Source organism: Ranitomeya variabilis, chromosome 7, assembly GCF_051348905.1.
Source record: "Ranitomeya variabilis isolate aRanVar5 chromosome 7, aRanVar5.hap1, whole genome shotgun sequence".
Taxonomy (NCBI): domain Eukaryota; kingdom Metazoa; phylum Chordata; class Amphibia; order Anura; family Dendrobatidae; genus Ranitomeya; species Ranitomeya variabilis.
The window spans coordinates 1,435,120-1,460,482 of NC_135238.1; the positions used below are offsets into that span (position 1 = coordinate 1,435,120).

At 52.3% G+C, this 25,363-nt stretch overlaps 1 protein-coding gene and 1 long non-coding RNA gene across 4 annotated transcripts in view; one reads left to right on the plus strand and one right to left on the minus strand.

Moving 5' to 3' along the window:
• SRCAP (Snf2 related CREBBP activator protein) overlaps positions 1-21,601 on the plus strand; it is a 68,980-nt gene extending 47,379 nt beyond the window's left edge. For all 3 annotated transcript variants that reach the window (XM_077273601.1, XM_077273599.1, XM_077273598.1), the window contains exons 9-33: positions 5,645-5,734; positions 7,546-7,650; positions 7,729-7,916; positions 8,041-8,218; positions 8,293-8,429; positions 8,565-8,734; positions 8,843-9,035; positions 9,110-9,246; positions 9,338-9,524; positions 9,620-9,789; positions 9,867-10,030; positions 10,103-10,255; positions 10,332-10,496; positions 13,257-13,490; positions 13,587-13,757; positions 13,836-16,585; positions 16,666-16,880; positions 16,959-17,161; positions 17,254-17,423; positions 17,516-17,712; positions 17,787-17,901; positions 18,135-18,260; positions 18,601-18,762; positions 18,845-18,928; positions 19,020-21,601. In XM_077273601.1, the coding sequence (XP_077129716.1) occupies positions 5,645-5,734; positions 7,546-7,650; positions 7,729-7,916; positions 8,041-8,218; positions 8,293-8,429; positions 8,565-8,734; positions 8,843-9,035; positions 9,110-9,246; positions 9,338-9,524; positions 9,620-9,789; positions 9,867-10,030; positions 10,103-10,255; positions 10,332-10,496; positions 13,257-13,490; positions 13,587-13,757; positions 13,836-16,585; positions 16,666-16,880; positions 16,959-17,161; positions 17,254-17,423; positions 17,516-17,712; positions 17,787-17,901; positions 18,135-18,260; positions 18,601-18,762; positions 18,845-18,928; positions 19,020-21,038 (8,483 nt within the window). In that variant the 3' untranslated portion in view covers positions 21,039-21,601. The remainder of the gene's footprint in view (positions 1-5,644; positions 5,735-7,545; positions 7,651-7,728; positions 7,917-8,040; positions 8,219-8,292; positions 8,430-8,564; positions 8,735-8,842; positions 9,036-9,109; positions 9,247-9,337; positions 9,525-9,619; positions 9,790-9,866; positions 10,031-10,102; positions 10,256-10,331; positions 10,497-13,256; positions 13,491-13,586; positions 13,758-13,835; positions 16,586-16,665; positions 16,881-16,958; positions 17,162-17,253; positions 17,424-17,515; positions 17,713-17,786; positions 17,902-18,134; positions 18,261-18,600; positions 18,763-18,844; positions 18,929-19,019) is intronic.
• A 3,104-nt stretch (positions 21,602-24,705) lies between these two features.
• The window catches only part of LOC143784982 (uncharacterized), a 31,625-nt gene continuing 30,967 nt past the window's right edge, over positions 24,706-25,363 (minus strand). Inside the window, exon 3 of the long non-coding RNA XR_013217935.1 lies at positions 24,706-25,074. This is a non-coding gene — a long non-coding RNA (uncharacterized LOC143784982). The remainder of the gene's footprint in view (positions 25,075-25,363) is intronic.

Here is a 25,363-nt window from a genome sequence, read left to right on the forward strand (position 1 = left end):
TTGTATGGTACAAGGATGTCTCCCTGTGTGATGAGGAACGCCTCCTGAGGATACTTGTATGGTATAAGGACGTCTCCCTGTGTGATGAGGAATACCTCCTGAGGATACTTGTGTAGTACAAGGATGTCTCCCTGTGTGATGAGGAATACCTCCTGAGGATACTTGTGTAGTACAAGGACGTCTCCCTGTGTGATGAGGAACGCCTCCTGAGGATACTTGTATGGTACAAGGATGTCTCCCTGTGTGATGAGGAATACCTCCTGAGGATACTTGTATGGTACAAGGATGTCTCCCTGTGTGATGAGGAACACCTCCTGAGGATACTTGTGTAGTACAAGGATGTCTCCCTGTGTGATGAGGAACACCTCCTGAGGATACTTGTGTAGTACAAGGATGTCTCCCTGTGTGATGAGGAACGCCTCCTGAGGATACTTGTATGGTACAAGGATGTCTCCCTGTGTGATGAGGAACGCCTCCTGAGGATACTTGTATGGTACAAGGATGTCTCCCTGTGTGATGAGGAACGCCTCCTGTGGATACTTGTATGGTACAAGGATGTCTCCCTGTGTGATGAGGAACGCCTCCTGAGGATACTTGTATGGTACAAGGATGTCTCCCTGTGTGATGAGGAACGCCTCCTGAGGATACTTGTATGGTACAAGGATGTCTCCCTGTGTGATGAGGAATACCTCCTGAGGATACTTGTATGGTACAAGGATGTCTCCCTGTGTGATGAGGAACGCCTCCTGAGGATACTTGTATGGTACAAGGATGTCTCCCTGTGTGATGAGGAACGCCTCCTGAGGATACTTGTATGGTACAAGGATGTCTCCCTGTGTGATGAGGAATACCTCCTGAGGATACTTGTATGGTACAAGGATGTCTCCCTGTGTGATGAGGAATACCTCCTGAGGATACTTGTGTAGTACAAAGATGTCTCCCTGTGTGATGAGGAACGCCTCCTGAGGATACTTGTGTAGTACAAGGATGTCTCCCTGTGTGATGAGGAACGCCTCCTGAGGATACTTGTATGGTACAAGGATGTCTCCCTGTGTGATGAGGAACACCTCCTGAGGATACTTGTATGGTACAAGGATGTCTCCCTGTGTGATGAGGAACACCTCCTGAGGATACTTGTATGGTACAAGGATGTCTCCCTGTGTGATGAGGAATACCTCCTGAGGATACTTGTGTAGTACAAGGACGCCTCCCTGTGTGATGAGGAATGCCTCCTGAGGATACTTGTGTAGTACAAGGATGTCTCCCTGTGTGATGAGGAACACCTCCTGAGGACGCTTGTGTAGTACAAGGACGTCTCCCTGTGTGATGAGGAATACTTCCTGGGGATACTTGTATGGTACAAGGATGTCTCCCTGTGTGATGAGGAATACCTCCTGAGGATACTTGTATGGTACAAGGATGTCTCCCTGTGTGATGAGGAACGCCTCTTGAGGATACTTGTATGGTACAAGGACGTCTCCCTGTGTGATGAGGAACGCCTCCTGATGATACTTGTATGGTACAAGGACGTCTCCCTGTGTGATGAGGAACGCCTCCTGAGGATACTTGTATGGTACAAGGATGTCTCCCTGTGGGAAGAGGAATACCTCCTGAGGATACTTGTATGGTACAAGGATGTCTCCCTGTGTGATGAGGAATACCTCCTGAGGATACTTGTATGGTACAAGGATGTCTCCCTGTGTGATGAGGAACGTCTCCTGAGGATACTTGTATGGTACAAGGACGTCTCCCTGTGTGATGAGGAATACCTCCTGAGGATACTTGTATGGTACAAGGATGTCTCCCTGTGTGATGAGGAACACCTCCTGAGGATACTTGTATGGTACAAGGATGTCTCCCTGTGTGATGAGGAACGCCTCCTGAGTATACTTGTATGGTACAAGGATGTCTCCCTGTGTGATGAGGAACGCCTCCTGAGGATACTTGTATGGTACAAGGATGTCTCCCTGTGTGATGAGGAACGCCTCCTGAGGATACTTGTGTAGTACAAGGATGTCTCCCTGTGTGATGAGGAACGCAGCCTGAGGATACTTGTGTAGTACAAGGATGTCTCCCTGTGTGATGAGGAACGCCTCCTGAGAATACTTGTATGGTACAAGGATGTCTCCCTGTGTGATGAGGAACGCCTCCTGAGAATACTTGTATGGTACAAGGATGTCTCCCTGTGTGATGAGGAACGCCTCCTGAGGATACTTGTGTAGTACAAGGACGCCTCCCTGTGTGATGAGGAACGCAGCCTGAGGATACTTGTGTAGTACAAGGATGTCTCCCTGTGTGATGAGGAATACCTCCTGAGGATACTTGTATGGTACAAGGATGTCTCCCTGTGGGAAGAGGAACACCTCCTGAGGATACTTGTGTAGTACAAGGACGTCTCCCTGTGTGATGAGGAACACCTCCTGAGGATACTTGTGTAGTACAAGGACGTCTCCCTGTGTGATGAGGAACACCTCCTGAGGATACTTGTGTAGTACAAGGATGTCTCCCTGTGTGATGAGGAACGCAGCCTGAGGATACTTGTGTAGTACAAGGACGCCTCCCTGTGTGATGAGGAACGCCTCCTGAGGATACTTGTATGGTACAAGGATGTCTCCCTGTGTGATGAGGAACACCTCCTGAGGATACTTGTATGGTACAAGGACGTCTCCCTGTGTGATGAGGAACACCTCCTGAGGATACTTGTGTAGTACAAGGACGTCTCCCTGTGTGATGAGGAACACCTCCTGAGGATACTTGTGTAGTACAAGGACATCTCCCTGTGTGATGAGGAACGCCTCCTGAGGATACTTGTGTAGTACAAGGATGTCTCCCTTTGTGATGAGGAACACCTCCTGAGGATACTTGTATGGTACAAGGATGTCTCCCTGTGTGATGAGGAACGCCTCCTGAGGATACTTGTTTGGTACAGGGATGCCTCCCTGTGTGATGAGGAACGCCTCCTGAGGATACTTGTGTAGTACAAGGATGTCTCCCTTTGTGGTGAGGAACACCTCCTGAGGATACTTGTATGGTACAAGGATGTCTCCCTGTGTGATGAGGAATACCTCCTGAGGATACTTGTATGGTACAAGGATGCCTCCCTGTGTGATGAGGAACGCCTCCTGAGGATACTTGTATGGTACAAGGATGTCTCCCTGTGTGATGAGGAATATCTCCTGAGGATACTTGTATGGTACAAGGATGTCTCCCTGTGTGATGAGGAATACCTCCTGAGGATACTTGTATGGTACAAGGATGTCTCCCTGTGTGATGAGGAACGCCTCCTGAGGATACTTGTATGGTACAAGGATGTCTCCCTGTGTGATGAGGAACGCCTCCTGAGGATACTTGTATGGTACAAGGATGTCTCCCTGTGTGATGAGGAACGCCTCCTGAGGATACTTGTATCGTACAAGGATGTCTCCCTGTGTGATGAGGAACGCCTCCTGAGGATACTTGTGTAGTACAAGGATGTCTCCCTGTGTGATGAGGAATACCTCCTGAGGATACTTGTGTAGTACAAGGATGTCTCCCTGTGTGATGAGGAATACCTCCTGAGGATACTTGTGTAGTACAAGGACGTCTCCCTGTGTGATGAGGAACGCCTCCTGAGGATACTTGTATGGTACAAGGATGCCTCCCTGTGTGATGAGGAACGCCTCCTGAGGATACTTGTGTAGTACAAGGATGTCTCCCTGTGTGATGAGGAACACCTCCTGAGGATACTTGTATGGTACAAGGATGTCTCCCTGTGTGATGAGGAACGCCTCCTGAGGATACTTGTATGGTACAAGGATGCCTCCCTGTGTGATGAGGAACACCTCCTGAGGATACTTGTGTAGTACAAGGATGTCTCCCTTTGTGGTGAGGAACACCTCCTGAGGATACTTGTATGGTACAAGGTTGTCTCCCTGTGTGATGAGGAATACCTCCTGAGGATACTTGTATGGTACAAGGATGTCTCCCTGTGTGATGAGGAATGTCTCCTGAGGATACTTGTATGGTACAAGGATGTCTCCCTGTGTGATGAGGAATACCTCCTGAGGATACTTGTATGGTACAAGGATGTCTCCCTGTGTGATGAGGAACGTCTCCTGAGGATACTTGTATGGTACAAGGTTGTCTCCCTGTGTGATGAGGAATACCTCCTGAGGATACTTGTATGGTACAAGGATGTCTCCCTGTGTGATGAGGAACGTCTCCTGAGGATACTTGTATGGTACAAGGATGTCTCCCTGTGTGATGAGGAACGTCTCCTGAGGACGCTTGTGTAGTGCAAGGACGTCTCCCTGTGTGATGAGGAACGTCTCCTGAGGATACTTGTATGGTACAAGGATGTCTCCCTGTGGGAAGAGGAATGCCTCCTGAGGATACTTGTGTAGTTGCTACAATGAGGTTATTTTTATTTTTTTTCCAAAGCGAGCACTATGATATACATATATATAGTATGTAAAATATGGGGTGGGTCCGTGAGGGATCAGTCACCTGTCATAAGCCTTACAGATGAATATGTACGTAAGTAGAGCACCACATAAAACCCCGCACACAGGGTTCCCCAGCGCACAAGAAACTCATTAACTGACAATAGAGATCACACAACAACCACAAGACGGATTTCATCAGCAGGTATCCGTGTAATCAGTATAACGGCGCTGACCTGCCACTGTAGTAACTGAGCACAATCCTGATGACAAGCGCTTTAATGTTGGTTTTGGATCACCCCTGTAAGGCCTTTTACTGTATGTCCCCATCTTTATTTGGTGGACGTTGGCATGTCTTGTGAGTGTAACCTCCATTCTCCGAGTGTCTGAGCTCGCTGCCATTTCCTGTAGGACCCTATACCATCCTCTCTTCCATGGGTGTTGTCTGCCTTCGTCATCACTCCGTACATTGTCCTCCTGCCCTCTCCTCCATCTTCTGGATCTGGTTAGCGCTGACTGGATCCATCTTTTGGCGTTCTGATTCCCTTTTAGCAATCCCTGAAGGTCTACAGAAGGGTCTGTTGGCCATCCACACCCATCATAAAATTGTACAAAATCCCCTCTGGCTTCTGTCAATGCTGGCTTGTGACGTCACGTCGCCCTGGTCAGTGGCCCACTGTCAGCTTTTGTTCTTTTCCCACTCATTGGGACGTCTCATGGTCCTGTATTTCCCAGGTTACAGAGAAAATTGGATTTTTCTACTTGGCGTAAAATCACTTTGTCATGAATGTATTGGGGAGCACTGCTCCCACCCGACTTCCTGGTGGTCCTACCTGTGGGTCAGTTCTCGTTGCCTGTGGTGGTCTTCCCTGGGTTCAGGTCATGTTGGTTCCTGACAGGTTTTGTGTTACTTTATCTGGTTTTCGTGTTCCTCTCCTGCTTTTGGCACTAAACTGAGCTGCCTTTTGTCTGCGGAGAGAATGACGGAAGCCCACCGTGCGAAGTGAACACTTTCACCTGCTAGCATGACATTTACTCGCGGTCTTGTGCCCCCAGTGTGTTCACAGAGCAGGATGTTTAGGTGAGTACATAACAAGTGGCTTGTGCAGCCAGTGCCTCCTGCAACCAGGGTCATACAGTGGGTGATGGGCAATGCGTTTTTGGAGTCTCCTGCTTTTTCTGTTCCTTCAGTTAGCTCACTGTACATTGTGTGCTTTTTGCAGCTGAGGACGAGGAGGACACAATTGAAGCAGAGGAGGAGATGGCAGGAAAGCAGGATCATGCCGAGGAGCTCTCCCAGCTGGCTAGAGAAGGTAGGTGCTAGGCATTACCTCCATACTCTTATCTCTGCACGTACAGAGGTGGTCCGCAGCCTCCTTGATTGTAAACGTGGTGTACCGAGGTGGTCTGCAGCTTCCGTGATTGTAAACGTGGTGTACCGAGGTGGTCGGCAGCTTCCGTGATTGTAAACGTGTACAGAGGTGGTCCGCAGCCTCCGTGATTATAAAGTGGTGTATAGAGGTGGTCTTCAGCCTCCGATATTGTAAACGTGGTGTACAGAGCTGGTCTGCAGCTTCCGTGATTGTAAACGTGTACAGAGGTGGTCTGCAGCTTCCGTGATTGTAATCGTGGTGTACAGAGGTGGTCTGCAGCTTCTGTGATTCTAAACTTGGTGTACAGAGGTGGTCTGCAGCTTCTGTGATTGTAAGCGTGGTGTACCGAGGTGGTCTGCATCCTCCGTGATTGTAAGCGTGGTGTACAGAGGTGGTCTGCATCCTCCGTGATTGTAAGCGTGGTGTACAGTGGTGGTCTGCATCCTCCGTGATTGTAAGCGTGGTGTACAGAGGTGGTCTGCATCCTCCGTGATTGTAAGCGTGGTGTACAGAGGTGGTCCGCAGCCTCCATGATTGTAAGCGTGGTGTACAGAGGTGGTCTGCATCCTCCGTGATTGTAAGCGTGGTGTACAGAGGTGGTCTGCATCCTCCGTGATTGTAAGCGTGGTGTACAGAGGTGGTCTGCAGCTTCCGTGATTGTAAACCTGGTGTACAGAGGTGGTCTGCAGCCTCCGTGATTGTAAACGTGGTGTACAGAGATGGTCTGCAGCTTCCGTGATTGTAAGCGTGGTGTACAGAGGTGGTCCGCAGCCTACGTGATTGTAAACGTGGTGTACAGAGGTGGTCTGCAGCCTCCGTGATTGTAAACGTGGTGTACAGAGGTGGTCTGCAGCTTCCGTGATTGTAAGCGTGGTGTACAGAGGTGGTCTGCAGCTTCCGTGATTGTAAACGTGGTGTACAGAGGTGGCCTGCATCCTCCGTGATTGTAAGCGTGGTGTACAGAGGTGGTCTGCAGCTTCCGTGATTGTAAGCGTGGTGTACAGAGGTGGCCTGCATCCTCCGTGATTGTAAGCGTGGTGTACCAAGGTGGTCCGCAGTAATCCTAATGCTGGGATGGCGGAGGGCCCCTCGTTTCTCGGGGAGGGGGTGGTTTGGGAGACAGCGGAGGGCCCCACGTGTCTGGCGGGACGGCGGATGGCCCCTCATTCATCAGTAAGGGTATGTGTCCACGATCTGGAGTTGCTGCGGTTTTGACCCTACGTACTTCTGAGGTGACAGACCCGTAGTGGACAGATGTTACAACATAGTGGATTTCAAGAAGTCCCATATCCACTATGTGTCCGGAGACGGGACCCGCGGTTCCAAACCTTGTGAACGTCAAGTGCCATCCTCGTATCTAAGTGGCCCACCGCAGCAGTGCTGGCAGTCATGAGGCGGAATCACGGCCTTTGGTAGTTTGCCCGAGCCGTGATCAGCGCTGTCTGACCATGGTGGACTCGGTGTGTGACTTGAGAGGAGGAGGTGACTGCAGCCACCATGTGCTCACTAAGAGGGGCTTTATACATGTGTGACTAACCCCTTCCTTGTGCCTCCCACCTCTCCTGGCAGGGCTGCACTCTCTAGACAGGATATCGGGGTGATGTGAGAGCGTTCACATTCTGCGAGTAGATGAATGAACGGGGGCCATGCAGAGACGCGGCACCAGTCACCCTACAGCAGTAATTAGGGAGGTTATAAATGACCACATCCTTCTAATGATTCACTTAACAAATTTTAACAAATTTTCACAGGAGAGATGTCATTAGAGGAGCTGCTGCTGAAATACTCTGTGCTGCCATCAGATCAAGAGAGCACTAGCCCGAGCGAGCGTGACAGCGTGGGAAATGAGGACTATGGTGAGTGGGTGCATGGCAATACTCGGAGGGTCAGCTGGTCGGTCAGGGATGAGGTTTATACGTCTCGTTACCTTTCAGACTCTTCTGATTGCCACCCCTCGGATTGTGAATCTGAAGGAGTGGAGTTTCTTGTCAAACAGGATGAGGACGACCCCGGAAGTGACCACTTAACCCATGATCCTCCTGAGCCCAAGAAAGAAATCACAGATATTGCTGCTACGGCCGAATCTCTGCAGCCAAAGGGGTACACGTTGGCCACCACTCAGGTACCACTGCTGAGCATGCAGTGCAGACATTGTGGGGGCCGTCTTCTCAGGGCTCGGATATGGGGGCGGAGGACAGGTGGTGTGCACTCTTAGCGGACTGTGATCTGTCCTCCTTTTCTTCCAGGTGAAGACGGCGGTTCCTTTCCTACTGCGCGGGGAGCTCCGGGAATACCAGCACATTGGTCTGGAGTGGCTCGTGACCATGTACGAAAAGAAGCTTAATGGCATCCTGGCCGATGAGATGGGGCTTGGGAAAACCATTCAGACCATCTCCCTGCTGGCGCATCTGGCATGTGAGAGAGGTGAGTGTGGTGGCGCGTGGTCCTGCTGTGCGCAGCTTCTAGCAGGTGGTACATATCTCCATTTTATTTTCCAGGTAATTGGGGACCTCATCTCATCATTGTTCCCACCAGTGTCATTTTGAACTGGGAAATGGAGCTGAAACGCTGGTGTCCCAGTTTTAAAATATTGACGTATTATGGCTCCCAGAAAGAGCGGAAGCTGAAAAGACAGGTAGGTTGATGGTGGTGGGCCTCTCATTATGGGGGGTGCCTTTGGCTATGGGAGGTCAGGTGGGCTCTGTCTATGGTGTATGGGGGGCTCTGGGTGGTTTGACTGATATGCTTAATTTATCTTTTCCATTGATAGGGATGGACAAAAGCCAACGCTTTCCACGTGTGCATCACCTCTTACAAGCTGGTTCTACAGGATCACCAGGCCTTCCGTAGAAAGAACTGGAAGTATCTGATCCTGGATGAGGCACAAAACATCAAGAACTTTAAGTCTCAGCGGTGGCAGAGTCTCCTTAACTTCAACAGGTGAGAAAGAGTGTGCTGCTGGGGGTCCCCCAGCCCGGCAGCTGCATGGGGGGTGACGGAGTGGCCCCCTTCTCAGGGGTCCCATTCTGACCCTGCTGTTCTCCCCAGTCAGAGGCGGCTGCTGCTCACCGGGACGCCGCTGCAGAACTCTCTGATGGAGCTGTGGTCACTCATGCACTTTTTGATGCCTCACGTCTTCCAGTCTCACCGAGAGTTTAAGGAATGGTTCTCTAATCCCCTGACCGGCATGATAGAAGGGAGTCAGGAGTACAACGAGGGTCTAGTGCGCCGACTGCACAAGGTGGGAGAGCTGACGCCGCTTACATTGTTGCTCGGACTGTGGCCGGCTTGCTGATTTTCCCGTGTTATCCACAGGTGCTGCGCCCATTCCTCCTCCGCAGGATTAAGCTGGATGTGGAAAAGCAGATGCCCAAAAAATATGAGCATATTGTCTACTGCCGTCTGTCTAAGCGCCAGCGCTTCTTGTATGATGACTTCATGTCACAAGCAGCGTAAGTCGCAGCGGCCTGTAGTGAGGGCTCCCCACGTTTCCTCTCACTTCCTCCGTTTGCACTCTTCCATGTCTTGACTCTTTCTCCACAGGACCCGGGAGACTCTGGCCAGCGGGCATTTCATGAGTGTCATTAACATCCTGATGCAGCTCCGCAAGGTGTGCAATCATCCCAATCTGTTTGATCCGCGTCCAATCCATTCGCCCTTCATAACCAGCGGCATCTGCTACACAGTCCCTTCCTTGGTTCTTCGTGCTCTGCAGCGCCATCCACTCGAGGCAGGTACAGGGCCCACAGGGGGTGCGGACTGCGGATGTTACTGCTTACATGGAGTTTTGAGGGCTACAATGGTGTCTTCTTCCTCTGTCCCCAGCATATGGACATGTCTTTGTTTGACTTCATTAACATGGAGGGGCGGGTGAGCCGTTATGAGCGGGACGTTTTCCTGCCCCAGTACAAGCATTCGCGTTCCCTGATCCAAGAGATTGCAGAATCCCCGGAGCCACCTCCTAGACCTCGGACGCTTAAGATGAAGGTGAACAGGTGTGTTTACCTGAGGGGCGCCATTTCATCCACATGTCTGTCCTTGGAGATTTGCTGACACGGCCCTCTTCCCTCAGGATGTTCCAGCCTGTGAAGCCTGACCCTCGCTCGGTAGTGGTAGTGAACAATTCTCGTCTGGCTCAGAAGTCTCCGGACGTGCTCCCCTCTGCCGCCCCCCAGCCAGCGGCTCCTCTGTTGGCATCCAGTAACTGTACTCCTCCTCTGCCGCCTGCCCTGAAGGGTGAGTTGTGTGCCCACAGCCTGGGGCTCGTAGCTTTGTGTTAATAACCATTGTGTCATTTGCTGTGTGCAGCTCCTCTCTCTGTCCAGTCCTGTCCAGCTGTCACATCTGTGACTCCAGTGTCCATCGGGGCTGTTAAATCTGTTCCTGTACAGAACGCTCAGCCGGTGTGTGCGGCTCCCCAGAGGCTCATACTGACCCCTGAAATGCAAGCACGCCTGCCCTGTAAGTAGCGGTAACGCCTGCACAGTACATGAGCCTGCTCGTGCGCTTCTTATTCACTGACGTGTTTGTTTTCTAGCCGGAGAAGTCATCAGCCTGGCACAATTGGCAACCCTTGGGGGAAGACCCATCCAAAGTCAGTCCATCACAAAGCCACTTACACTGCAGCTTCAGGGTGCCAAACTGACTTTAGGTGGTGCTCCAGTGCGGCCCCTCGGAGTGGGGCAACCTCGACCGCTGCAGGGTAAATCATCGTTTATTATAGTGTCCTTAATTCCAGAGCTCAAAAGCAGAACTAAACATGACTAAATTAGTGACTGGCACAAAGTGAGAGAGGACCCTGCCCTCAAGGCTTCTGGGGAAGTAATGAGAGGACCCTGCCCGCGAGGCTTAAGGTGGGAGTCATGGAAGAGACTCTGCTCGCGAGGCTTATGGGGGAGTCATGGGAGTGACTCTGCCCTCAAGGCTTCTGTGGGAGTAATGAGAGGACCCTGCCCGCGAGGCTTATGGGGGAGTAATGAGAGGACCCTGCCCTCAAGGCTTCTGGGGGAGTAATGAGAGGACCCTGCCCGCGAGGCTTAAGGTGGGAGTCATGGGAGAGTCCCTGCCCGCGAGGCTTATGAGGGCGTCATAGGAGTGATTGCTTTGAGGCTTCTGTGGGAGTAATGAGTACCCTGCCCGCGAGGCTTATGGGGGCGTCATGGTAGTGACTGCCCTCGAGGCATCTGTGGGAGTAATGAGAAGACCCTGCCCGCAAGTCTTACAGGGGAGAAATGAGGGACCCTGCCCGCGAGGCTTATGGGGGCGTCATGGTAGTGACTGCCCTCGAGGCATCTGTGGGAGTAATGAGAAGACCCTGCCCGCAAGTCTTACAGGGGAGAAATGAGGGACCCTGCCCGCGAGGCTTACGGGGGAGTAATGAGGGACCCTGCCTGCGAGGCTTACAGGGCGTCATGGGAGTGACCCTGCCCGCGAGGCTTACAGAGGCATCATGGGAGTGACCCTGCCCGCGAGGCTTACGGGGGAGAAATGAGGGACCCTGCCCGCGAGGCTTACGGGGGGAAAAATGAGAGGGACCCTGCCCGCGAGGCTTACGGGGGAAAAAATGAGAGGGACCCTGCCCGCGAGGCTTACGGGGGAAAAAATGAGAGGGACCCTGCCCGCGAGGCTTACGGGGGAGTAATGAGGGACCCTGCCTGCGAGGCTTACGGGGGAGTAATGAGGGACCCTGCCTGCGAGGCTTACAGGGCGTCATGGGAGTGACCCTGCCTGCGCGAGGCTTACAGGGCGTCATGGGAGTGACCCTGCCTGCGCGAGGCTTACAGAGGCATCATGGGGAGTGACCCTGCCCTCGAGTCTTACGGGGGAGAAATGAGAGGGACCCTGCCCGCGAGTCTTACAGGGGAGTAATGAGAGGGACCCTGCCCGCGAGGGTTACGGGGGAGAAATGAGAGGGACCCTGCCCGCGAGGCTTACGGGGGAGAAATGAGAGGGACCCTGCCCGCGAGGCTTACGGGGGAGAAATGAGAGGGACCCTGCCTGCGAGGCTTACGGGGGAGAAATGAGAGGGACCCTGCCTGCGAGGCTTACAGGGCGCCATGGGAGTGACCCTGCCCGCGTGTGAGGCTTACAGAGGCATCATGGGAGTGACCCTGCCCTCGAGTCTTACGGGGGAGAAATGAGAGGGACCCTGCCCGTGAGTCTTACAGGGGAGAAATGAGAGGGACCCTGCCCGCGAGTCTTACAGGAGAGAAATGAGAGGGACCCTGCCTGCGAGGCTTACGGGGGAGAAATGAGAGGGACCCTGCCCGTGAGTCTTACAGGGGAGAAATGAGAGGGACCCTGCCCGCGAGTCTTACAGGGGAGAAATGAGAGGGACCCTGCCCGCGAGGCTTACGGGGGAGAAATGAGAGGGACCCTGCCCGCGAGGCTTACGGGGGAGAAATGAGAGGGACCCTGCCCGCGAGGCTTACGGGGGAGAAATGAGAGAGACCCTGCCCGCGAGGCTTACGGGGGAGAAATGAGAGGGACCCTGCCCGCGAGGCTTACGGGGGAGAAATGAGAGAGACCCTGCCCGCGAGGCTTACGGGGGAGAAATGAGGGACCCTGCCTGCGAGGCTTACGGGGGAGAAATGAGAGGGACCCTGCCCGCGAGGCTTACGGGGGAGAAATGAGAGGGACCCTGCCCGCGAGGCTTACGGGGGAGAAATGAGAGGGACCCTGCCCGCGAGGCTTACGGGGGAGAAATGAGAGGGACCCTGCCCGCGAGGCTTACGGGGGAGAAATGAGAGAGACCCTGCCCGCGAGGCTTACGGGGGAGAAATGAGAGGGACCCTGCCCGCGAGGCTTACGGGGGAGAAATGAGAGAGACCCTGCCCGCGAGGCTTACGGGGGAGAAATGAGAGGGACCCTGCCCGCGAGGCTTACGGGGGAGAAATGAGAGGGACCCTGCCCGCGAGGCTTACGGGGGAGAAATGAGAGGGACCCTGCCCGCGAGGCTTACGGGGGAGAAATGAGAGGGACCCTGCCCGCGAGGCTTACGGGGGATAAATGAGAGGGACCCTGCCCGCGAGGCTTACGGGGGAGAAATGAGAGGGACCCTGCCCGCGAGGCTTACAGGGGAGTAATGAGAGGGACCCTGCCCGTGAGGCTTACGGGGGAGAAATGAGAGGGACCCTGCCCGCGAGGCTTACAGGGGAGTAATGAGAGGGACCCTGCCCGTGAGGCTTACGGGGGAGAAATGAGAGGGACCCTGCCCGCGAGGCTTACAGGGGAGTAATGAGAGGGACCCTGCCCGTGAGGCTTACGGGGGAGAAATGAGAGGGACCCTGCCCGCGAGGCTTACAGGGGAGTAATGAGAGGGACCCTGCCCGTGAGGCTTACAGGGAGTAATGAGATCTGTGGTTTCATTTAAAGGTGGGGAGTTTTGGTTGGAGAGGAGCAGAAGTGAGGATTGTGAATGTGCAATGTTACCCTGTAGGGAACTGACTTTATTTTGTCACAGGTAACGTGCTTCACCTCGTCTCGTCTGGTGGACAGCATCATCTGCTTAGCCAGCCTGCCCAGCTCGCGCTCATCCAGGCCTTGGCACAGCAGGCAGCATCGCCAGCACCACCGGTGCCTCATTTGGTACAGAATACCAGTCAGGCGCAGATTGGGGTTCAGGCCATGTCTCTGCAGTCCCTGCAGCACACATTGGTGAACAGCTCCAGCCTTCCCGCAGCTTCTCCAGGGCAAGGTGAGTTCAGGTGCTTGGGTGGTGCCTCCTTTCCTACTTCTCTCTGCGCAAGGGATGATACCCCTTTTTTCTTTTTTTTTTTTTTTTTTTTTTAAGCACCGTCCCCAGGGGTGGTGAAGATTGTGGTAAGACAAACTACCAGAGACGTTCCTGCATCTCCTCTGCACCATCCCGTGGCCCCACCGGTGCGGCCTCTTCTCAGAGTTGTTCCTGGTCCATCTGCAGAACAGTCTACAGCCCGAGAAGGACCCGGGGAGCAGCGAGCAGGTATGTCCTTTTTTCATACACTTTCTTGTGTCCTATCCAGATATTACTGACTAGGGTTTGTGGATTTTTTTTATGCAGCTCCGGTCGTATCCTCCTCCACCTTGACTCTGGCAACAAGTCCGCTGCTTATGATGTCCAGCCCAGGACTGTCCTCAAGGCTCCCTTCTCCTCATCCTGCTCAGCCGAATATAGAAGAGTCCTCTGTGCCCCCCATGTCTGGTGTAGCCTTACGGCTTCTGACAACGTCTGCAGGAGTACAGCTGACAAACCACCACTCATCTCCTCCTAGACACACTCAGAGTCCGTCTCTTCCCAACTGTTGTCCTACCCCCATCCAGAACCCCAGCATCTCCAACTGCTCCTCCACACACACTGTATGTCCAGATGCTACACCCTGTCCTTCCCGTGTTGGTGCCCAGGACCCTCAATCTGTGCAGAATGGTAATGGTACAGCAGTCCAGGTGTCGCAGCCTGTAACAACCCCCACTAGCTCTGCAGACAGTGCTTTGTATGTTAATCTCCTCACAAATCCTCCTTCTCCTCCTTCTGCCAACATCTCCAAAATTACCACTGCCACCCCCACATACAACCTGAGTTTAGTGCCTGCTCTTTTAGCAAACTCAGGTCCCAGTACAGTGTCCAGCTCTTACCCCATCCCTGCTCGGTTCCTAACCAGTCCAGTGTCTCTACTCGCGCTGTCTCCTCTACCTTCTAGCAACAGTGGGGCCACCTCGGTGCTGTACACTGCACCTGGTGCCACCGCCTTCCCTGCAGCCTCAGTGTCTGCCTCTCTGCCATTACTCACAGCTCCTGTGTCATTCACAGCTCCTCTGCCCGTGTCCTCCTCCACCCAGAGTTCATTGTCTGTTGAGACTCCATCCCATATAATGCCATTATCAGCAGCTGGAAGTCTACCTGCTACAACAGTCTCCTCCCTCTCTCTGTCTGCCCCGCCCCCAGCTGCTGGTCCCATGCCTCCGCAGTCTGCCCCACCTGCGGCTGCCGCTCCCCTGCCACTGATGTCAGCTACCATCTCCCTGCCTGTGCAGTCTGTTCCACCTGCGGCTCCCTCCCCCCTGCCTTTGCAGTCTGTCCCGCCTCTGACTACAGCTGCCCTGCCTCTGCAGTCTGTCCCGCTTCTGACTACCGCGCCCTTTCCTCTGCAGTCTGCACCACCTCGGGCTACTGCCCCTCTGCTGTCTTCTCCACCTCCTGTTGCTACTGCCCTCCTTCCTATGTCTGCTCCGCCTGCTAGTACGACCACTCCTCTCCTGCTACGGTCTGCGCCACCTTTTGGTGTGACCACTCCTTTCCCGCTACGGTCTGCCCCACCTTCTGGTGCGACCACTCCTTTCCCGCTACGGTCTGCCCCACCTTCTGGTGCGGCCACTCCTCTCCCGCTATGGTCTGCCCCACCTTCTGGTGCGGCCACTCCTCTCCTGGGACGGTCTGCACTGCCCCCAGCTATCCTGGAGGCTGCTGGTAGCCAGCCTCTTGTTCTGTCCTCTGATTCTGCCTCTGTGCCTCTGCGAGAAGCCTTTGCATCTGATTCCTTGTCATCTCTGAAGTTGTGCTCTGCAGCACCATCCTCTGTGCCTTTGTTGTCTGCCTCTGGTACAGTTCCTCTCCTGGCAGCAGCTTCTGCGAAGATGTCAATCCCCATGGTTAACGCCACCTCTGCTCCCTCCACAGCAGGGCTCCAGCCATCATGCTTGCTCTCTGCCCCTCAGACAGCGCCCCTTCCTCTGCTGGCGGGTGCTGGGCCGTCCTGTTTGCCCGGTGACCCGCTCTCCTCGCATTCCATACTGATACCTGCTCCTATAGCCCTAGCATCAATGAGGCATTCTGCCCCTGGCTCATGTCCTCCCTCATCCACCCCTGTGCCTGCTGTGATGACAAAGATGATGACTTTGCCCTCTGTCCCCGCCGAGGCGCAGACCCCACTGACCGCTAAAGCCCAGGTTACTTTGCCTCCTGCCTCGGCTGATGGCCAGGTCACCTTGCTTCCTGCTCTGGAGGCAGCTGGTGTGTCGTCTGTGCCGCCGGTCATTTCTGGCTTCTCTCAGTCCGCACTCCCCTGCCTGTCTGTTAGGATTCCAGCTCCACAGCCTTCTTTGCCAGTGTCCACACAGCCACCTTCAATGCCAGCACCCATGCCCTCAATGCCTGCCTCCACTCCTATTCCTTTGCCCCTGTTGCCAGCCTCCACACCTTCACCTATGAACTCCTTGTCGGCATCGTCCTTGGATCCAGCCTCACTGTTGCTACTGCCCTCTCCAGCCCCTGATTTGTCGTCCTCTGTTTCTGCTTGTGCACAGCCTGTAGACTCTCCCTCCGCCTCACTCCTGACGCCTCCCCCGGCTCCCCATCCTCTGGTGATCTCGTTTTCTGCTCCCCTGACACTGGCTGCTTCCTCCCCTTCATTAGCAGTGTCTTCTCATTCTCACCTTCCTGTACTCGCTGCTTCGGTGCTCCCTCCCCAGTCACCATCAGCTGCCCTGCATGCGAAGCCCATCCCATCCTGTCCAGGGCCCGTCACGGCAGTAGAAAGTAGTGTATTCCCCGCTGCCGCCTCCATCGCTGCGGCTTCTCCCACACCAGACACTCAGTCCACGCTACCTGTCAATAGCCTTCTGCCCTCCAGTGTCCAGGAGCCATCTCTGTCACTTTCTGTGGCTGACCCTCCAACCATCAGCATGACACTTGGCTCAGCTGCAGAGTCTGACGGCACAATGGAAGACGAACGGCCATTGCACAGTGCCGTGACATCGGCTTGTGTGCGACCTCGACGTCAGCTGCCACCCCCACCTCGGTCTCCTTTCTACTTGGTAAGTGAAACTTTTGTGAGGATATGCTGGCTGTACTGATGCACGAGATGATGTGAGAGTTCCGAGTCTTCTCTCGTCAGGAGCCACTAGAGGAACGACGGAGAAGACAGAAATTGGAGAGACTTGACAGGATTTTTCATCTGAACGAGAGGAGAAGCAGCCTAGCTCCGATCTATGGGACAGAGGTGCTAGAGGCCTGCGCCATACCTTTCTCCAGCCAGCAGACGGACGCTTTCCGTAGATGCACCTTCACTGCAGAGCAGCGCTTGGAACAGCTGGCCCCCATCATCGAGAGGTGGGTGGATAGGTCCTTCATGGGAGCACTGTAGCTTTCTGGCTGTCTTCCACATCTGCATTTATATTGTTCTTCTAGGTTTATATTTGCTATGCCTCCCGTGGAGGCCCCACAGATTACTCTCCACACCTCACACCCACCACCCTCCCTGGTGCTGCAAGAGTCGGTCTTCAGAGATACCCTGTCCCAGGGGCTGACCCCACACACTCGCTGCCTTCACGGCATTATCTCCAATATGAGGACACAGTTCCCTGACCTGCGCCTCATCCAGTATGACTGCGGTAAGCATACAAGGACCAATCCTCCATTAGTCCTGAAACTTCTTGGGCTGTATGTGTAGTGATGGTACATTTGTGAATGTGGTTGTATACAGGAAAGCTACAGACCATGGATCGCCTGCTGCGTCAGCTGAAATCTGGTGGCCATCGGGTGCTCATATTCACGCAGATGACACGGATGTTAGATGTCCTGGAGCAGTTCCTGAATTATCACGGCCACATTTATGTGCGCCTAGATGGATCTACACGTGTGGAGCAGAGACAGGTAACGTGGTGGTGACTGCAGTGGAGGGTGCTTGGCTTATGGTGCAGTGAGGGTGTGCGCCGCGGTGTCATTCTATTCTCGCTCACTTCCAGGTGCTGATGGAACGATTCAACATGGACAAGCGCATCTTCTGCTTCATTCTTTCTACACGCAGTGGAGGGGTCGGAGTGAACCTAACGGGGGCAGATACTGTCATTTTTTATGACAGTGACTGGAATCCCACAATGGATGCACAAGCTCAGGACCGCTGTCACCGCATCGGGCAGACACGGGACGTGCACATATACAGGTATGTCGTGCAGTTGTCTCGTGCTGCAGCCTGTCCTGTGATCTCGGCTACATTTGCCCCCGTCCTCGTTGCAGGCTGGTCAGTGAACGAACAGTGGAAGAAAACATTCTGAAGAAAGCCCAGCAGAAGCGTTTGCTGGGAGACATGGCCATTGAGGGTGGAAACTTCACTACGGCTTACTTCAAACAGGTAAGACTTGGAATTTTCCTGATGGGCCAGCCTGTCCTCTGTGAGATCGAAGCCTGCTTTCCAGGGCATTCAGGACTATTCTAGTCTAATACTTGGTCACTTGTAGAATCTGTTGCGACTTGTTATGGCTGCCTTCTGTTTCCTATACATAATGTAAGAAAGGGATCTACAGGAGCCTCCACCGCTTTGTGTGACGCTTGTGATGACCGATCTATATATTTCTTTTATTTTAGCACACGATCAGGGAACTGTTTGATATGGAAGATACATCACGCAAGGAGGTGGAGACCCGTAATGCATCCCCAGACCATAACACAGAGGAGGGAGCAACATCTCGACAAGAGAATATACTGGAGCAAGTAAGTCCTGCGGCCATTGGGTATGTGACCAGGGGCGTTATTGTAGGTCGCTCTGCTGACTGACACTTATTCTGACTCTCTGTGTAGGGTGAGGTGGGACCTGTTTTTAAACAGTACGCACACCTGTACTTCGCCCCCTTTATCATGCAGGGCACAGGCATGTAGTGTCATACACTTGGCTTTTTTGTCCATCATAACTATACATGGCGCAGTGTAAATAATGTTTCTGAGTATCGGTGGTTTTGGGCAGCCCCAAAGAAAGTGACAAACCCATTGAAGTCTGCTCGGTGTACAGCGGCAGCATTGCACTCACTGCCCACCGTGTGTTTGCCTTGTGCAGGCGCTGTGTGGTGCCGAGGATGAGGAGGATACCCTTGCTGCCTCTCTGGTTCGAGCCGAGCAAGTTGCAGATCTTGCAGAATTTAATGAAAATGTTCCTTTGGAGCCAGAAGAAGAGGAGCAGAGCCGGGCGGAGCAGGAAATATCTGCTTTGGTGGAACAGGTAATGCTAGAAATGACAGCATGAAAATGGTGAATTTGTGATGGTAGTAATGATCAGTAATGCATGCGTTTGTCACCCCCAGCTGACGCCTATTGAGAGATATGCTATGTACTATCTGGAAGCTTCATTGGAAGAGGTCAGTAAAGAGGAGCTGAAGCAGGCAGAGGTAAGTGACTGCAGCTCGTCTCCACTGCACTCACTGGTGCTTTCCTAATCTCTACAACAATCTAATCAGGTTTCCCCTCATTCCTTTCCAGGAGCAGGTGGAGGCTGCACGCAAAGACCTTTTCCTTTCTAAAGATGAGGTAGGACTGATGACAGAAGAGAAATGGGATGACGACAGCAGAAGAAATCGTAAAGTGAAGACTCCAGTGCCCAACAAACCTCTAGAACGTGTTGGGGTTCGCACAAGTGAACGGTTAAGAGGAAGCAGACCAATTGAAAGTTTGGACCACATGGAGAACCTGACCATTCCAGACACTGCACCCCAATCCCAGGAAGACGAAGTTGTCCATGACAGTCCACCCCCCACCCGGAGTAATCAAGCCACTCCAGAGCCCGATGATGCCAGTCCAAGTGCAGATATCACAGCCACCCAGGTTCTTACAATGGACCCACTGTCCACTACCTTGCCCCCTATTGGTGTCTCTGAGGAGGAAACTGTTCCTGTACGCAAGGAAGATGCTGAGGTACTTGTGATGGAAAATGTAGCAGATACGGGGTCTGTGCCAGGCAGCCCAGTGAGTGCAGTGCCAGGCAGCCCCATTCCACCCCGCACACCTCGCAGGAAAGTCTTTGCAGACTCTGAGATTATGCTTGCTGGGGCTTCAGAGGACTCGCCAACTGCTAAAGTGCTTAGGCGGCTGCCAGGGCGTCTCGTTACCATAGTACAAGAATGGCTTCCCAGTCCTCGGCGCCAAAATAGGGGTAGAGGATGCCAAATAGCTACTGGGAATGACAGTCAGAATTCTACTATCCCCATTTCTCATAGCTCTCCTCATGATCGATTATCTGAAGAGACTTCTGAAACAGGCAGTCCTCCACCAAAGCGAAAGAGAGGAAGACCCCCGAAAACAAGAGGAGACATGTCGCCAACTTGTTTCCCTATTGATATGCTCCCTGTGGACTCCTCTGCCCACACGTCTCTAGATCTCGGCACTGCTTTTCAAAGACCCACCATAGATTTGGTGACGTCTTCTGTTGTAGTCCAGACTCCAGGAAGTCCAAATAGTTATATAAAGACGAGTTCTGAAATTGTAAGTAAATCACCTATTGAGAAAAGAAAAAGAGGGCGACCTCCCAAAACATATGCCACCCCTATGTCACCCCATAAACTTGACTCAACTTCTTGTGCTCCTTTACTGGCATCCTCCAAACTGCATGAAGAGTCCACTTTTGCATCATTAGTCTCGCCCAAGAAACATGAAGATTTAGTGGGGGAGCCTATCCTTGTATCGCCATTGTTTCCTCACAGAGACTCCACACCTGAGGTCCATGACAGAGACACAACTCGAGGAACTTGCTCTTCAGTTTTTGCCCGCAGTAAATCTGATGGACAGAATGAGTCTTCATTGTTGTCTGGTCAGTCTCCTGATCCCATCATTCCCAGTGTATCTTCCAACATTCCCACGGTGCCAGCTGAAGGTACAAGCAGCAGTTGTGCTGAGGAGCCCATGTCCCCTCCAAAGCGTAAACGTGGCCGCCCTCCCAAGGTTCGTCCTGTGCTCCAAATCAACTCTAGTCCTATGTTACCCATAGTTGACAGTTCTCCAGAAAGATCTCCCAGGCACCAAGTCACAAGGACTTCTCTACAGAGAAATTGCAAACCACTTAAGGTGGAACCCCTGGATCCGATGGAGCAGAACTCCTACCTTGCTGACACTGATGATTCTTCTGATGAGGAGGTTACTGTGAGCGCCCCTTTGACACGTAATGTCAGGACTAGACTACAGAGCACAAACCAGAGACCTCCTGTAGTCATTCAGAACTCTGTTGTATCTTCCAAATCTCCCTGTGGACGTTCTCCACACACAATTCCTATCCAGGAAAAACTTCCCACCAAAAAAAGGAAGCCTCAGAGTGTGAGTTCTCCCAGCCCATCTTCCTCTTCTCCTCCACATGGCAGTTCCAGCGAAAGCAGGAAGCGTCCTTGTCCCCCTGCAGAGCGGGTTCTGCGCAGCTCCCTTACTGCCAACCCTGCGAGTAACACTCGCTCGTCACGTTCCCCTCTCCTTAATTCTCCAAGTAGCCACAAAGGCAGAAAGGCCAAAACGTGAGTGCAATTGGCAGTGACCAATGTTTTCTTTGGAAAGGCCACCATAACAAATTACTTAAGAGCAGGAGAAGGGGTCCCGATGTTTGACCACAGATTTGTTTTGAGATTGGCCAAGTGTTGGCTGTAAACCTGCAGCCCTGTTACTGGAAACTACAATCTATGCAAGAAGATGGGATGGACTCAATATGTTGCAGGGGATCAGGCACTACGCTCTCTCGGTGTTCTGGGTTGTCAGGCCCTGTAGTATTAGGTGTCACTGGGGGGTGGGCATGTCATGGGCACTCACAGCCTCAATGCTTTGGACTTGTTTCTACAGAATTTACTGTATTTCTGTCCTGAAAATAAAGTGTTGAGTGACGTCCGCTGTGTGTGGAGAGGCCCCTCTGTCAGGGTGAGCGGCGGCGGTCTCTGTATGTTGCTGTAGGGAATCTACCATGAACTGTATTGTTTTACTATATTAGCACAGTCTGGTCTGATTCCGAGAACTAGCAATGCACATGAAATTCTCTATTTTTGTCTGTTGTATCATTGGAATAAAGTTGTTGATGGTGTCGCCTTCCTCTCCCTAATGTCCGAGCTGGCTTCTTCACTCAGAACTTTTAATTAGGTGCTGCATTGACTGATAGTGCTCATGCGTCCATGACTATAGGGCAGTGAGTGCAACATGGAGTAAATGATTCGAATATTAAGCACAAGCATAAAATACCCTCATATGTAGATGAATGTAGAGCATCATGCGTGGTGTGAGTCTCCGGGACCACGGGCGAGCATTGGACTGCATTCCCTTCATGATAGATTCTCTTCGCCCTTCAGATTGCTTTGGAGCTGAAATGGTTACTCTGCATTGTTATGAGATGGGCGTCTAAAACCAGCGTATAATCCATTTGCATTTGTCTGATTTCTGGCCTCAATCTTTCAGTTTTACTTGGGTCACCACGGTATTTTCAGCTGAGCAGAGAGGTCATAGCGCATGTAGCAGGTCAGGCAGTGAGGTCATAGTGCATGTAGCAGGTCAGGCAGTGAGGCCATAGCGCATGTAGCAGGTCAGGCAGTGAGGCCATAGCGCATGTAGCAGGTCAGGCAGTGAGGTCATAGCGCATGCAGCAGGTCAGGCAGTGAGGTCAGGCTGGAAGGAATTTACAACTTGGCCTAGCCTAATGTCAGGCCTAATGTTCAAAGAAACCTGCAGCAAAAGGAAGCATAGAGCCCTATAGGACAAGTATATAAAGACTACAGATATGAATAAAAATATACCTTTTATTGGAATCAAATTTAAGAGACAAAAACTGCCCTCTCCTAGTGTATCATCACCCATCCCCTGCAGATTGTGAGCCCTCGCGGGCAGGGTCCTCCCTCCTTATGTACCCATGTGCCTTGTTTTTTTTTGCTCATGTCTAATGTATTTGTCTATATTTGCCCCGTATTTCACATGTAAAGCGCCATGGAATAAATGGCGCTATAAAAATGAATAATAATAATAAATGTAGCAGGTTAGGCAGTGAGGTCATAGCGCATGTAGCAGGTCAGGCAGTGAGGTCATAGCGCATGTAGCAGGTCAGGCAGTGAGGCCATAGCGCATGTAGCAGGTCAGGCAGTGAGGCCATAGCGCATGTAGCAGGTCAGGCAGTGAGGTCATAGCGCATGTAGCAGGTCAGGCAGTGAGGCCATAGCGCATGTAGCAGGTTAGGCAGTGAGGTCATAGCGCATGTAGCAGGTCAGGCAGTGAGGTCATAGCGCATGTAGCAGGTCAGGCAGTGAGGCCATAGCGCATGTAGCAGGTCAGGCAGTGAGGCCATAGCGCATGTAGCAGGTCAGGCAGTGAGGCCATAGCGCATGTAGCAGGTCAGGCAGTGAGGCCATAGCGCATGTAGCAGGTCAGGCAGTGAGGTCATAGCGCATGCAGCAGGTCAGGCAGTGAGGTCAGGCTGGAAGGAATTTACTACTTGGCCTAGCCTAATGTCAGGCCTAATGTTCAAAGAAACCTGCAGCAAAAGGAAGCATAGAGCCCTATAGGACAAGTATATAAAGACTACAGATATGAATAAAAATATACCTTTTATTGGAATCAAATTTAAGAGACAAAAACAGTAATTACAAATTAGTGTAGGTGATGATACAAAATAGAACCTGAAGGTGAAATCCAGCAATTGCACAGATGCTGCACAAATTCCCTTTAATAATGCCAGAGACCCCTTAGATCAATAGATGTCAGGTACTACTTTCTTAAGTCTAGTTCTGCTACCGCTTAAAGGGAATCCATCACCCCAAATATCGTATATGAGTTAAGGCCACCGTCATCAGGGGCTTATCTACAGCATTCTACCCCCGATGTATCCTGAAAGATGAGAAAAAGAGGTTAGATTATACTCACCCAGGGGCGGTCCCGCTGTGGTCTGGTCCGATGGGGTCGCGGTCCGGTCCGGGGCCTCCCATCTTCATACGATGACGTCCTCTTCTGGTCTTCACACTGCGGCTCCGGAGTACTGATTTGCCCTGTTGAGGGCAGAGTAAAGTATTGCAGTGCACAGGTGCTGGGCCTCTCTGACCTTTCCCAGTGCCTGCGCACTGCAGTACTTTGCTCTGCCTCAACAGGGCAAAGTGCGCCGGAGCCACGGCAGGAAGACAAGAAGAGGACGTCATCCTATGAATATGGGAGGCCCCGGACCACATCGGGAACGCCCCTGGGTGAGTATAATCTAACCTTTTTTCTCCTCTTTCAGGATACATCGGGGGCTTGTCTACAGCATTACAGTATGCATTACAGAATGCTGTAGATAAACCCCTGATGCTGGTGGCCTTAGCTCATACACGATTTTTGGGGTGACAGATTTCCTTTAAACAACTGCAGTTCATGTATCAAGTGCAAATTTTTATAGGCCGTGCCAAGAAAGTAAACAGGCACCGAAGCAGAACCAGACAAGATAAATACCGTATATATTATTGATCTTGAGTAGGGGGAAGGAAACAAGTCAAAAAGGAAAGAAAGAAGAAAGTGTCATGAAGTATAGCTTAATCCCTCTCCTAAAATGCAGGGAAAGTGCATGTAGTGATTACCCATGTGGGAAAATATGCCGGATGACCGTCCAGGACAGTGCCCCAACGCATGGTTCGCTCATTGGGCTTCGGGGGCAGAAGAAGCCCAATAATATATATTTATCTTCTGTCTGGTTCTGTTTCGGTGCAACTGGAACCAATAACCTTACAAGTAACATCCTTTTCAGTCATTTTCGGCTGTAGTGGAAGTCCTCAAAATAGATACTTTAGCTTTTTACCTTATAGAGAAGTATGGCAAGCACGGTGGCTCAGTGGTTAGCACTGCAGCCTTGTAGCTCTGGAATCCTGGGTTCAAATCCGACCAAGGACAACATATACAAGTAGTTTGTATATTCTCCCCATGTTTGTGTGGCTTTTCTCCGGGTTCTCCAGTTTTAATTGAACAAGGGCTATCGCACAATCCTCAAGAAGTGTCTTTTTTTGTTTGTTTTACTGTCTTCTGCCTGGACTTGCGTGAACGAGAGGCACAATACATAACCAGCTGTGGAGACATGAGGGTCAGTGGGTGCTCTCGTCCGCTGGCCCGGCTGTCTTAAGACCACATGGACCAGGGGTCATCCCACTGAATGCCCGCACGCCTTTCCCATGAGCAGAATACCACTCAGACAACTCAGTGAGGGTAAAACAGTGTGGCAATTTATTGAACTACCAACTGACAATGTATAGAACAGTCCCAGCAAATACCCAAGATGGTGGAAATGATGGATTTTCACCCTTCCTCTGGCTCGCCGGAATTAGAGCAGCTGGGGTTTCCAGGGCTCCACGTATTTGGCAGGCACCCACAGAGAAGAGGTAACGGCAAGCTTACGAAGTTGACATTCAATTCAGGTGACACGATTTTCCCAACCTGGTTGCCAGGGGACGGGAGAGTCTATGGGTTTAGTGATGATCAAGAGAAGCAGATCTGTATTCCTCCAGCTGGGCCGTGGTCTCTTAAGCTGGAATCCTGTAAAATGTCAAATCTGTATTCCTCTGGATGGTGCCTAAGGCTACGTTCACATTTGCGGTCAGCGCCGCAGCGTCGGGCGCCGCAGCGGCGCCGCATGCGTCATGCGCCCCTATATTTAACATGGGGACGCATGGACATGCGTTGTGCTGCGTTTTGCGCCGCATGGCCGCAAGCGTTGGACGCAAGAAACGCTTCAAGTTGCATTTTTTTTGCGTCCAACTTTCGGCCAAAAAGGACGCATGCGGCGCAAAACGCAGCGTTTTAGCGTGCGTTTTGCCGCGTTTTTGTTTGCGTTGTGCGCTGCGGCGCCGACGCTGCGGCGC